This window comes from Geospiza fortis, unplaced genomic scaffold, assembly GCF_000277835.1.
Source record: "Geospiza fortis unplaced genomic scaffold, GeoFor_1.0 scaffold713, whole genome shotgun sequence".
Classification (NCBI taxonomy): Eukaryota; Metazoa; Chordata; class Aves; order Passeriformes; family Thraupidae; genus Geospiza; species Geospiza fortis.
The window spans coordinates 109943-122881 of record NW_005054706.1 but is presented as its reverse complement, the minus strand read 5'-3'; the positions used below and the strand labels follow the sequence as shown (position 1 = coordinate 122881).

At 43.1% G+C, this 12939-nt stretch overlaps 1 protein-coding gene across 2 annotated transcripts in view; it reads right to left on the bottom strand.

The window, feature by feature from the left end:
• Window positions 1-1326: 1326 nt before the first annotated feature.
• LOC102041595 (sodium- and chloride-dependent GABA transporter 3) overlaps window positions 1327-12939 on the bottom strand; it is a 111531-nt gene continuing 99918 nt past the window's right edge. The window contains exons 10-15 of one of the 2 annotated variants that reach the window (XR_004082714.1): window positions 11753-11865; window positions 10023-10160; window positions 7447-7549; window positions 6649-6738; window positions 5186-5356; window positions 1327-3227 (exon numbers count right to left, since the gene is read on the bottom strand). Coding sequence is in view for 1 of the 2 variants with exons in the window: in XM_005430914.2 (XP_005430971.1) it covers window positions 3075-3227; window positions 5186-5356; window positions 6638-6738; window positions 7447-7549; window positions 10023-10160; window positions 11753-11865 (779 nt within the window). In the remaining variant the exon portion in view is untranslated. Of the gene's footprint in view, window positions 3228-5185; window positions 5357-6637; window positions 6739-7446; window positions 7550-10022; window positions 10161-11752; window positions 11866-12939 lie in introns of both variants that reach the window. The other variant, XM_005430914.2, reaches the window with a different exon arrangement.

The window sequence follows — 12939 nt, the reverse complement described above, 5'->3', positions numbered from 1 at the left end:
GGGGAGCAAACTGGGGGTGAATGACTTCATTCCCTGCAGCTGGAATTGGAGCATTAACCCCTGATCTGTGAATGCCCAAACTGATAATTGCGTGACAAACTCGTGCCCATGGCCCACCTTGGCTGCAGCCTCTGGAGGCTGTGGCTGCCCAAGCTGGGCCTGCTGAAGGCTTTCATAAATCCCCACTTTATTCTCTGAACCTTGCCTGGCCTCTGCTCCAAGGCATCATTTCCTGTCCCACTGTGTGTGCCAAAACACCGAGGCATCACCTCAGCCTTTGTGGGGTCACCTTGTGCCCAAGGATGGCCCCAGAAACAGGGGCTGAACCTCTTGGCATTTCCTCAGAATCCTGATTACTGAGGGAATGACACAGAAATCCAGGCTGAGCACAACCTCAAGGCTCTCAGGAGTCTGAAATCCAGGCAAAATACAACCTAGAGGTTCTCAGGAGTCTGAAATCCAGGCTGAGCACAACCTAAATGTTCTCAGGAGTCTGAAATCAAGGCCAAGCACAACTTGAAGGTTCTCAGGAGTCTGGAACCCAGGCCAAACACAACCTAAGGGTTCTCAGGTTCTCTCAGGTTCTCATTTCTTGGCCTGAAATCCAGGCCAAACACAACCTAAGTGTTCTCAGGAGTCTGAAATCCAGGCCAAACACAACCTAAGTGTTCTCAGGAGTCTGAAATCCAGGCCAAATAACAACCTAAGTGTTCTCAGGAGTCTGAAATCCAGGCCAAATACAACCTAAAGGTTCTCAAGAGTCCCAAAATCAAGGTCCAGCACAACCTAAAGGTTCTCAGGAGTCTGAAACCCAGGCCCAGCACAACCTAAAGTGCATCTCCCTTCACTCATCAGAAAAATATCTTCACATTCTCCCTGGCAGGGACCGTGACCCACCCTAGGACCCACGTGTGGCTTTGGGGCCTTTGTTGTACAGCCTGGGTTGGTGGAGAGAAAGCCCAAATCACAAATATTGTCACAAATATTCCTGGCTTGTTGGGACTTCCAAAAATGTGAATTCCTAGATTTTGGAGTGTCAATGTCAATTCAGTTTTTTCACTGCATATAAATCAATCTGTGGTTTCAATTCTGGGAACATTTCTCTCCCAGTTTTCCCATGGGACTGAGTTTTGGCTGCCTCTGAGGGAGGCACAAAATGATGGTTCTGTGCCTTCCTAAATCCAGGTTTCTTCCAAATGTCCTGCCCCAAGCACCTCACAATGGAGACATGCAAAGAAGACTTAGAGGATTTGAAGTCCTCTGCTAGGCTTCCACCTTGCCACACACAAAATAACCCCCTACAAATAAGATAAAGTAAAAATGAAATGGCTCTATTAGATTTAATGAAGTGACTCGAGACAAAGCAGTTCCATAAAAATGCTTTTTTTAAGAAGTAACAGCAAGAGCTCAGAGAAGTGCTGACTGCAGGTACAGTTCTAGCCAATAGTAAGATATATTTAGTGATTTCTAGGGAAATATTTCCTTGGGAGAAGGTCAGGAGCCATTTCTGTTGCTTGCAACTCCAGGTGCTGTGTCTGAGCTCCGGTGGGTTGGAGTTGCAGAGAAGGCAGCAGGTTTTATGACATCTCTTCTGGGCTGTCTCTTGCCTTTGCCTCCAAATCCTGTGCAGTGCAGGATGCTGTTCCTCCACAGGTTTCTCACACAACCATCAAATAACAAAAACAAGCCAAGAAAAAATTGTCCAGAACAAATAACCATGTTTGGAATATTATCAGGTAAAAAAACCACATCCTAAGACAGAGTTTAGGAGTTTTCATACCGGGGCATCTGCACACCTCCTGGAACAACCATCCAGCAGCTGGATCCACGTACAAAACCAGCTTTAAAGCCAGGGAGTCAGTCCAGAGCAAGGCCTGGCTGACACACCCAGCACTGCTCCCTCTGTGCCCCCGAGGGCTCACAGGAGCCCTGTGTGAGTCCCCTCCCTGCACCACACAGAAATGACCTCCTGGAGCTCTTCCATGCACAAAGGACATCACCCCAACCTCCTGCTAAAGGAATCCCTGCTCTGACTTCAAACTCCATCCCAGCAGGGCAGAGGAAGCAGTGCTTGGATCTGAGGGGACCTGGGAAGGACCTTGAAGAGGAATCAAAACCCCTGAATTGCAAGGATTCTCCAGCCCAGCTGCTGGCCCTGCGCAGGACAGCCCAAACCCCACCCTGTGTCAGCAGAGGAGCTGGGTAGGGCTGCACTGTAGGATCCTGGATTCCTTTGGAGGGGAATTAGTTGTACAGACAAGAGAAAGCCCTAAACGTGGCCCTAAACCTGTTCTTTTCTCCTCAGGACATCAGCTCTGTGAAATAAATTGATCTCTTGGAGGAGCACACACAAACACAGGTCACTCCAGGGAGTGGGAAGTGCTGGCCAAATTCAGGAGGAGCCACCCACAGAGGAAAATGGAAAATGTTTGGGAGTACATCCTGACAGAGACCAGAAACTTACAGCAGCAAAATTCAGAGCCCTTCAGAACCAGCCTCTATCCAATCTTCAGGAAACCAGTGGCTCAGGATGGGCCCATTCCACATTTCCAGCCCTGCTGAAGCCAGTGGAGGGTGGAGGGAAGGAGATGGGAGCAGCTGAGGCGCTGTCAGCATCACCAAACTCGCCCTGAAAGGAGATTTCTTCCCAAGCAAACCACAGGACAGGCTGGTCCCCTTTATATACACACATGGACAGCTGAAATGGGCTGAAATGCTTACAGGTTAGAAGGTCTATACAACATTACACCTGCCACAAATCAAAGTAGAAAAGTTTCACAGCACATTATACAGGTCCCTCTAAAAGTCTAAAAAAAAAAAAAAACCATTGACTGGAATCACCATATTACAAGAAGTCATCACTAACAGACCATATAATACTATTTCTTTTTCTTTTACAGAATCATTATGGATAGAGTAATTTAAAAAAATCACTTTTTAAACAAGTATACAATTTTCACTTTAAAATTAACTGGTTAATAAAATTCTGTGCAAAACAAGCCAGCCTCTATAATTAAGTGAATTTATTTATTTCTTTATACAAAAAAAAATAAAACAAGAAAAAAAAAGTTCTTTCAGAAATGTGTCTCCTTTTCTGTGATGGTGGAAATGGTGCCATCTCCTTTCAGTTTGGCATCGCAGTCATTTATTGCTGCAATGTAGGCTCCTCCTCCGAGCTTGCCCCGCATTTTCAGGTCTGAGCTAGGTGTAATCAGCTTCCTGAATTTCTAGAAAATTGGAGAAATTGGAAATCATTATGTTTTTCTTGGCCACAGATGCCTCTCTTTAACAGATCCATTACAAAAGGCTTTTGTCCTGCTTTTCTCATTTATTTCCCTGTTGTGGGCACGCCCTCAAACCTGCAGACTGCACAATTCTGGATAAATCCTGCCAGACCCAAGAAGGCAAAGCTCAAAGCAAAGTGAATTTTTATGCTGATTTCATCATCCCCTTTCATGAAGACTCTCAGCACTGTGTCTGTTCTACAGGTACCTTTTGTTTCTCATTTTATCATCCATGATGTCCACTGGAAAAAGCAAATAAACCAGAGACAGCTAAGGTGTATTGAGCTGTGATAGAGCAAAATCTACTTTCACTTTTCTAGCAATGACATCCACAGCAAGCTTGCTGCTCGCAGCAGGAAGTTGGCTCCTCAAGAAGCTCCCAGCTGCGATTCAAAGAATCCTCTTGTCATCCTGGCAGGGAAAAGATAACGACCTGTCTACAGTGCTGCAGCTCCAGCAAAGTCTGCTCACCTCCAGGGCTGGTGAATTGAGGAAATATTTAATGTTTAGATTTGTGCAGACTTCCTTTTTTGACTCTCTGAGACAATTAAATCATGGACAATTCAGTTTTAGTTTATATACCCAGTAAAGATTTCCTAGGTGGTCTCCAGGCTGTGTTTAACCAGATGAACAGAGTCTGCAATGTGGACAAAACGAGGCTTTTCTGCAATGTTGGAATCCCAAATGGCTGAAGAAGTTTTGTATTTTTGTTTCTTCCACTATTGCTTCCTTCACTGCCTTTCTTTGGAGCTCCTACAGACACAAGCAACCTTCCGAGCTTAAACTTGATAATAACCTCAGCCTAGACCTGAGCTAACCTGACACCAAATGTCAGAAAATTCCACTGAATCTCTTTATTTGCCTGAGTTTCTCATTTAGAGAACTGAAATTAGGAAAACTGTCCAGAAAATGGGAATGTGGGCAATCCAGCTCTTGGAGAAAATCCTGGCAGCACAACAAAAACCATGGAAAAATGGAATGGCTGATACAAACCTTGAGGGATTTGGTGATGTTACAGACATTTTAAGCTACAAATTGTGCTGGGACAGAGCACCTTAAATTGGTTAGTTTACCACTGGCAGCAAAACACCCAACAGGAATTCAGAACAAAGCAGAGAAAGTTTAGAATTCTCTTTCCAGGAGCAGCTGAGAGCCCTAAGGCAGGGAACAGGGATGTGGCACTGCTGTTGTGATTAAAGGATGCAGGTGAGTGTTGGAATTCAGGACATCCCTCTGGCTGGCCTGGATGGCTCAAACCCCTGCCAGGGGCTCAGAGACCCTGGCACAGAGCCCAAGACCCCTGTGCCTTTGATTATGACCCATGGAAAAAATGACCAACCTTATATGAAGGATTAAAAGCCACAAAAGTCTAAGAAGAATAATAATCAGCTTGTCACAGGGTGAAAAATAGATTTTTGGGGTTTTTAGAATGGGGGTTCAGGGGGCAAGATGGAGGGATCTGGGCATGTCCAGCCTTTCTCCTTCTTCTTCTTGGCCTCCATCTTCTGCTGTGATGGTGGCACTTTTGGATTGGTTTGGAGTAGAAGCTCACTGTCTAACATAGGTGACAGGTATTGGGAAGTTATTGTAAATAATGTACATGTAGTCTTTGATATAAAAAGATAACACCGCCCTTGAGGGCGGTCATTGTGCCTCTGGCTGTCCTGCTGAGTGGACCTCAGTAGGTCAGAGAAAGAATTTTATAGATAAGAAACAATAAACAACCTTGAAAATGAGAACAAAAGAATCTTGACTCTTCGTTGACCGCTGGGCTGGGAAAAGAGACTTTCTAATTTATCTCAGAGTCACTGTGACCAGCAGAACTCCCGAGAGGTGAGGAGTTCCACCCCCTTCCCAGCTCTTTTTGCAGCATCACTGATCTCTCTGCAGCTCTCTCTCACCTCCATGAAGGTGCCCTCTGTCTTCCAGAGCTTGATGCAGATCCACAGCGGGATGCAGACCATGGAGGAGAGTGCCATCATCCAGCCGATGCCGTAGCCCCAGTCAGGGTAGATGTACACATTGTTGTACTTCAGGGGCTTGTATTTCACCAGGAAAAAGATGAAGATTCCCTGAAACAAGCAGAGATATAGTCAGAGGTATCTGGGCAAACCCTGTGTGTGTAACAAGGATTTGGCTGAGTGTTTAGGCCAGGCCAGGCTCCCTGAGGAGGGAGAGCAAAGGGAAGATCTTCACTCAGAGCAAAAAACCCACCAGCAACATCCTCTTTTCTGTACAGCTTAAATAACACATCTCAGAGGCTCCTGCAGAAACGAGCAACCTTTCAAGTTTAATCCTATTTACCTCTTGATGACAATAAACCCAGCACTTTGATGGCAAACAGCACCTGGGCAGGAAAGATTAAGTTTTGCTACAGTAAACCAGCTGTGATTAAATAACATGAGCTGGGCTCTCTCCAACCTGTCAGGATGAAAAATGAAAGCCAAAATTTTTGAAGTTGCTTTAATCCACTGTGTGTATCTGCAGTTCCAATGCTTTCATCCTGCCAAAACCCCTAAAAAATCTGTCTCAATTTCTAATCAAGCAGCTTGGACCATTTCAATGTATGAAATAGAGAAAAGCTACCATGTCATTTTCTCCAAAGTGATGAAACGAGTGCACAAGAGCAAATGGTATAGAGGACATTTCAGATTTGGTGCAAATGGGTCAGAAATGTTCCTAAGTTTGCAAATGGGAGCCTGGATCTCGAGGTGCCCCAGCTGCTGTGGTTTGCAGTTGCCATCACTGGAGTGTTGCACAGCTGGAAGGGGTTTTGGCATCTCATCCTCAATTTTAAGGGCAATCAGCTCATGCTGCTTTTGGAACTTTGTCCCTGTGACGCTGCCACAGCTCTGCAGAGCTGGCACCAGCTTCCTTCCCCTCCTTCATGCCCGTGGGATGGGCTTTTGGCCTCTCCTATTACTTTTAAAAGTAAAAAAAATGTCTTGTCTCCGTTGGAAAATGTCCACTCCCCGCAAAGAGAGAGGAGAAGGGAGGAGAAAGCAGCAAAGGACCCAGCACAAATCTGGAGGAGCTCAGGCTGTGTGTTGGCACACAAGGTGCACCAAGTACAGAGAAAAGCATCTCTCTTGTTCTGGCAAATGTTCATTTAGGGCCCTGGCATTATTTTTGTTTCTATGACTGTACATACTAAGATTTTTTCACAGAATATTTAACAATTTTACAGATATATAACAATTTTACCGATCCTACAGAGTGTTTTTTATTTTAAATACATGCTACAAATCAATAGGCGTTTCTCTCTACTATTAGCAGCAGCAAAAATAAAAAAAACCATGTACAGAGCCCCCTCTTTATATCTAAAACAAGTGTTTTGGACATTCTGTACTTACTGCACAAATACCTGGAGTTAGGACCATCCAGCACCACTTAATCAACGACACAGGTTTGTACCCAATCATGTCCTCAATGTTCTCATAAAAGCGATTGCTGCCTGCCCAAAACCAAAGGAAAAGCAGATGTAGAGTGCACATGGAAGGGGTTGTCCAGGTCAGGATTTAAAGCAGGGAAAGACAGACATGGGAAGGCTGAAGCTTCTCCTCTCTCCCTGGAAAACTCCTCCCTGCCATCTGCCCTGTGCTCATGGCAGGAGTTGATTTTCAATTTCTGCTGCTATAAAACTTCTGGTGCTATAAAACTTTTATTTCATGCAGATCATTGTATCACTTATCAGAGAGGGAGATTTCATTAGTGTGGCACAAGCTGTCACAAAAATATGAACATTTCATTTAGTCCTACTCTCCTTTTGCCTCCACACCTTGAGCTTTGCTTGCCTTCAGAGCAAGTATAAACTGAATATATTCTGCTTAGTTGGTTTATTCTCCTTGTTGTGGGATCAGGCTGCAAACAACCCCAGTCAAAGAGTATCTATTTTATATATAAATATAAATGTAATTTATATATGTAAATATATTTAGATGCTCATGTGTGAACCCAAGGATAGCTGGGCACATGTGATCTGCAGTTCTATGGTGAAATTATCCAGAGTGTGCATCTTTGTGGAGAAAAAGGCATTTATGAATTTTTGGGGGGAGAATGGGAATGTGGAAGGTCCCATTCCATAAGGGTACGAGGCTGTCACTTTGCTTTTATGCAAATAGAAAACTTTGATAAGAAAAACAGAGCAATTTTCATCACTCACCATACACCCAGCCTATGCAGACACACTCAAATATGGCCACGAAGAGCAGGCACATCCCACTGGCTGCATAGGAGTCAAAGAGCTGGAACACATACATCCCACCCTGGAAGAGAAAATAGGAAAGGGGAAAAAAAATTGAGTTGGCACCAGTGGGAATATTTCATAGCAAATCTCTTTTAATTACACTGTCAAGCTGTTGGCTCCCTGGCAAGCTTCCTATTGAGGTTGGTTCCTTCTTGAACAAAGAGTTTTAATTTCTTAGTTTGTTTTTTCACTCTACACTTCTTTAAGGGTGGTAAATCTGGAGTGGAGAGAAGGAAATTTGATTTTTTTTCTTCCAAAAATGCTCTCCCACCTCCCTGATTTTACCTCTGTGTTTTTTATCACATCAAGCTGTAGATAATTCCCAGGTGATTCTGACCTCCCGATCCTGGTTCTGTGTCTGTGTTATTAATATGTAATAGAATTAATTAAAATGTGGGGAAAGAAGGTAAAATCTGTAGCTACCAAAACCCCTCTCTGATGGTGTAGGGACTAAAAAATGAGTAAAGTGACCTAAAAAGTGTGCATGCAGCTCACACACTTGAAGCCACATGAAACAAGTCGTCATTATTTGTCACAAAGAAAAAGAAATAAGAATCATCCAATCAATAACATTAGGGTTAAAAGAATTAAAATTTTATGGCTAATATTACACTTTTTATGTGAGACACAATCATTTCTCACATCTGTATTTAATATTGAAAAAATGAGGAGGAGGAGTTCACAAGAGAGCATTTCAATGGAAAGGAATTCCAAGGAAGGAAAAAGGGGCTTGAGATGAGCTCCTCAGTTGGAATGTAATGGTTTTGGGGGAGCTTATGTGAACCCATTACATCTCAGACAACGTTCTGCAGATGGAAGAGAATCCTAAAAATAGGAAAAAAAATGAAATTTCTACTGCAAAGTCATCATGGTGAGGCTCAGCAAATACCTGAGCAAAATGCAAATTTAGAAATCAACCAACTAAGACAAGGAGAGCAAAACTCCTGCATGGATATTCCTGCAATTTGGAGAACTTGCTTCCCTTTCACTCCTCAGGTTTATATTTCTTTATATTTCTTTTCTTATATTTCTTAGTATATCTTAATATCTCTCAGTGCTCTGCTCATCCTGTACCCTGTGGAGGGGTTATTTCAAGATTTCCCATTTTGCATAGCAAAGATGATTTCACTGAGAATAAGAATGATTTACAGGTAAATATAAAGTCAATAAGTATCTAAAATTCCTGTTCGATGCATTATTTTACACAGGGCATCATATCTCTTATCAGAGAGGGAGATTTGATTAGTGTAATTAATTATTAATGATCCAAATTCCAGATTATTCCAAGTTGGAAGGGACACAATATTTCTGCTCAGAGATTGGCTGCACTGATTGACATGGCCTGGTGATCTGGAAACCAAAGATGGTTTGATTTTCTCTTTTCACTTCATCTTTATTGTTCTTTCCATCCAAAATGTGGCTGTTCCTGCCCAGGGTGAGCAAGCAGGAACCACAATCAGTGTCTGTGGCTGGCTGGTGCAAAGCAGATGGAATTTCCTTGGCTGGGCTGTGCATTTCTGATTAAAACATCTCCTGAGCTCAGCTGATAAAACAAAGCCACTTTTCCAATTGCAGTTGTTACACAGGAGCTCAGAACAGTCTCTCAAGTATTTTGTTGCCACATTCCTGACAGGGAAATGTGTCTGTGGCAAAGGTTCTTGTGTTTTATCTGTGGTGGTTGTAACCACAAGTTGTTTCCCTCTGAGCAGTACAAGAAAAGCAGGGGAGAAAGTGATGGGGAGAAAGTGATGGGGAGAAAGTGATGGGGAGAAAGTGATGCGTTCATTGATATCAGAAGGCCAATTAATTACTTTATTGTCACCATGATATTTTCTGAAAAATCCCTTTGCCAGGATTTTCTCCTGAGAAAGCCTCAGAGGAAGAGAAAAACAAGAATTATCTGCTGCTGTGGAATGCACCAGGTGCATCTTTGATTGGTCCATGTGGTTGTTCCTAATTAATGGCCAATCACAATCAGCTGGCTCAGACTCTCTGAGAGTCACAAGATTTTATTATCATTCTTTTCTATTCCTTGCCAGCCTTCTGATGAAATCCTTTCTTCTATTCTCTTAGTATGGTTTTAATATATCATTTTCTTTTAATATAATATATATCATAAAATAATAAATCAGCCTTCTGAAACATGGAGTCAAGATTCTCATCCCTTCCCTTGTCCTGGGAACACCACCACACTTTATTACACTATATTATTCTATATGATATTACACTACATCTAAACTGAATCTGCACAAGCACCCAGCTCAAGTGCACAGAATCTTGTGACTGTGAGCCAACAGTCCCAACCCACACACCTGGCCCCGACAGGCCAAGGAAACAAAACCCCGTCACTTTGGGTGAACAATCTCCACATTGCGTTCTGCTTTGGCACAACACAGGAGCAGCATACGAGATAAGAATTGTTTTGATCATTCTTTTCTCTGCTTCTCTCAGGTTCAGAGGGTGTGAATCCCGCTGAGCAGGGCAGCTCTCACCTCAGTTAACATGATGAGGCCGAGGAAATAGGAGACGACGGAGAGGCCGAGGATGAGCAGCTCCCTCCTGTAGCCCCTGCGGAACACCTTGGGGTACATGTCCACCACGGCTGTCACAATGCTTTCCACACACACAAACTGCAACAAAGCACAGCAAAGATCCAGTCAAACCTGTCTCCTCTGCTGCTGGCATTGGCATTTGCCACCTAACACTTTAAATATCCTCCTGTGTTTTCATCACAGAGGGTGGGTGATCCCTGGGGATGCTCCATAAGCAGAAGCTCAAGCTGAGAGGAACATCTCCCAGTGAAAAAGTCCAAAGTTATGGATTTCCACCAAATTCAAACAGTACTCTCTAATATTATAATGTATATAATATATTATAATATATCCTCTAATATTATCCCAGACTGCATTTGCCCTGTAGCAGGTGGACTAAATGAAAATTAAACCTTTCAAATGTGGCTTGAATGGGAATTAAATAATGTACAAACCCTACATGGGATCATGTCACTTCCAGGCACTTTTGCCAATTTTGCCACGCATCCTTCAACCTGCTAAAGGAGCAACAGGCTCTGGGAGAAGTTCTCTCCATTTACCAAAAGAGAGAAGTTCCCAGAGCTGTTGGGTGCCCAAGCCAGGTACCTCTAACAAAGGAGGGCAGGAATATGCTCAGTGTCTTCAAACATCAAAAAAAGCAAAAGGCCTGAGCTTCTGACTCATGGCTCTGGAGCAAGGTTTCTAAAACAGACTAATTCTAACCTAATCAGAGGTCTGTGAAAAGTCAAAAAATATGGTGTTCTTCTTAGACAATGGAAATGGAATCAGAACAACCTATCTGGTTACTAGCAACATATCCCCAAAACTTATTCCCTTATAAAGAGCTATTCTCATTAATCATCATATAGACAGCACTATTATTAAAATAGAAGCCCTTTTAGTATCACCAGTATCACCACCTGGAAATTTACAACATATATATATATATATGTGTGTGTGTGTGTGTGTGTGTGTGTGTGTGTGTGTGAATTTACATCAGCTTTTAAACATATATGCCTGAAAAAAACCAAATTAATGTCCCAAAATAGACACTGGAGTAGTCAAGAGCAGAATCCAGGAACTGCTCACTTAAAAAAAAAAAAGACTTTTAAGAACCTGTTAGATCATTAAAAAGAGCAGTTATTAAAACATTAAATTTAAGGATTGGAAATGTCATGCACTTTCTGCACCCAGTTATGCCAAGAGTTGAGCTGCATGCTAAAAATCCCAGGCACTTCATGTTTTCTTTGAGCAGCTTCTGTAATTTTTACAGTCACACAAGGACAACGACTTCTGTGCTGCCCCTTTGCTGCAGGATATGACTGCACATTCCTTGCTATGGTATCTTGCAGTAAAAATACACCCTAGAAAATTACATTATCCCTATCTGATATTCAGCTTCAGAATTCATTGCCAAGTGCTTTAAGAACGGGCTGGTGTTTTACTGAGGCGTGAATTTTAATCAGCCCTGTTGAAGTTCAGACTGATTTCCATGTTAATAATGAGAGCTGGAGTCAGGCTGAACCAGCCTTTGCTTCATGAAGGAATATCCAGCATCACAACTAAGATTTAAAACAGCAAAGGATCAAGTTAGGATTCAGTCTTTCATCAGGCTGATGCTGTTTAGGGGCCATTTCCACCTGTTGGGGAGGTGGGGAAATGAGCTCATTGCAGTGGGCTTTGTTTCATACCTGACTGTCCAAGCCCAGGAAGATGAGCATCATGAAGAACAGAGCTGCCCACAGAGGAGACAGAGGCATCATGGTGACAGCTTTAGGGTAAGCAATGAATGCAAGCCCTGGTCCTGAAAAGGAATAAAGAAATGAAAAATTTCTATTTGTGTGGGAGTTTGAGATGGAGTCCAGCTCCTCCAGAGCAGCCTGAGCTGTGGGAGAACAGCACTGCTGACACCAAAAGCATGGCTCTGGCTGAGCAGGGCGCACTCAGCATCACTTTTCACACTGTTTTATCTGGACACAGCCATTTTCTCACCTTTCCTCTTGCTGCTCCCTTCCCCACGCCCTGTGGAAGCTGAGAGAGTGAGCAGCAGTGAGGATGCCCAGCTGCTGCTCAGGGTCAGCCCACCACAGCCTGATTCTTCTGCCATGGCAGATAAGAGGAACTAAACCCAAAACTGAACTCCTTCACGAACACTGCATCTCTCATAGTCTAAACAATTTCATCAGAAATGGCACAACCCTGCCTGCATCCTGGCCAAAGGATGCTCAGTTTCTCTTCAGACATCCAGTGCTTTCTGCTCCCCTTTTTTCTGTGGATGTGCAGCTCTACAAACATCCCTGAATAAATCATAGCTGTGCTCCTGTGATTGCCTTATATAACTTAGGAACATATCCTGGAGTCTTTATTTTTCTCCTATTTTTCTTCAGGTTGGTTCCCATCCTGCTCTGTGTTTTGGGGTGCTGCTGCTGCTGCTGTTGTATGACACTGGCTACATATTTAGAAAAATCTTCAAAATAGAACATTTTTGTAACTGATAACTTCTCAGATCTGCTAAGATACCTTCTCACCTTGCTGATGTTTTTCTGGTTTTATTTATCAGCTGCTTTTTATGAAGCCAGCCAGCTTTCAAAGCAGGGGCACAAAGGCCAATAAAGGAGAACCCTGTGCTCCTGCTGCAGTAACTTCAGTGCAGATCTGTCACACTCTGCTGCTTCTTCATTTAGAGCAGCATTTACAAGCTCCTATAATGAAGTGGAAACCAGTTGTATGGATTTTAGGAAAAGACAAATATTTTCCATGAGAGCATCAGTGAAGCCCTGCTTGTTTTGCAGTTCTCCTGGGATTAACTCCATGAGAGTAATTTTTCCTCCTCAACAGCTCAGCATTACATTGGTTTGGGTTTTTTGTTTTTGTTTTG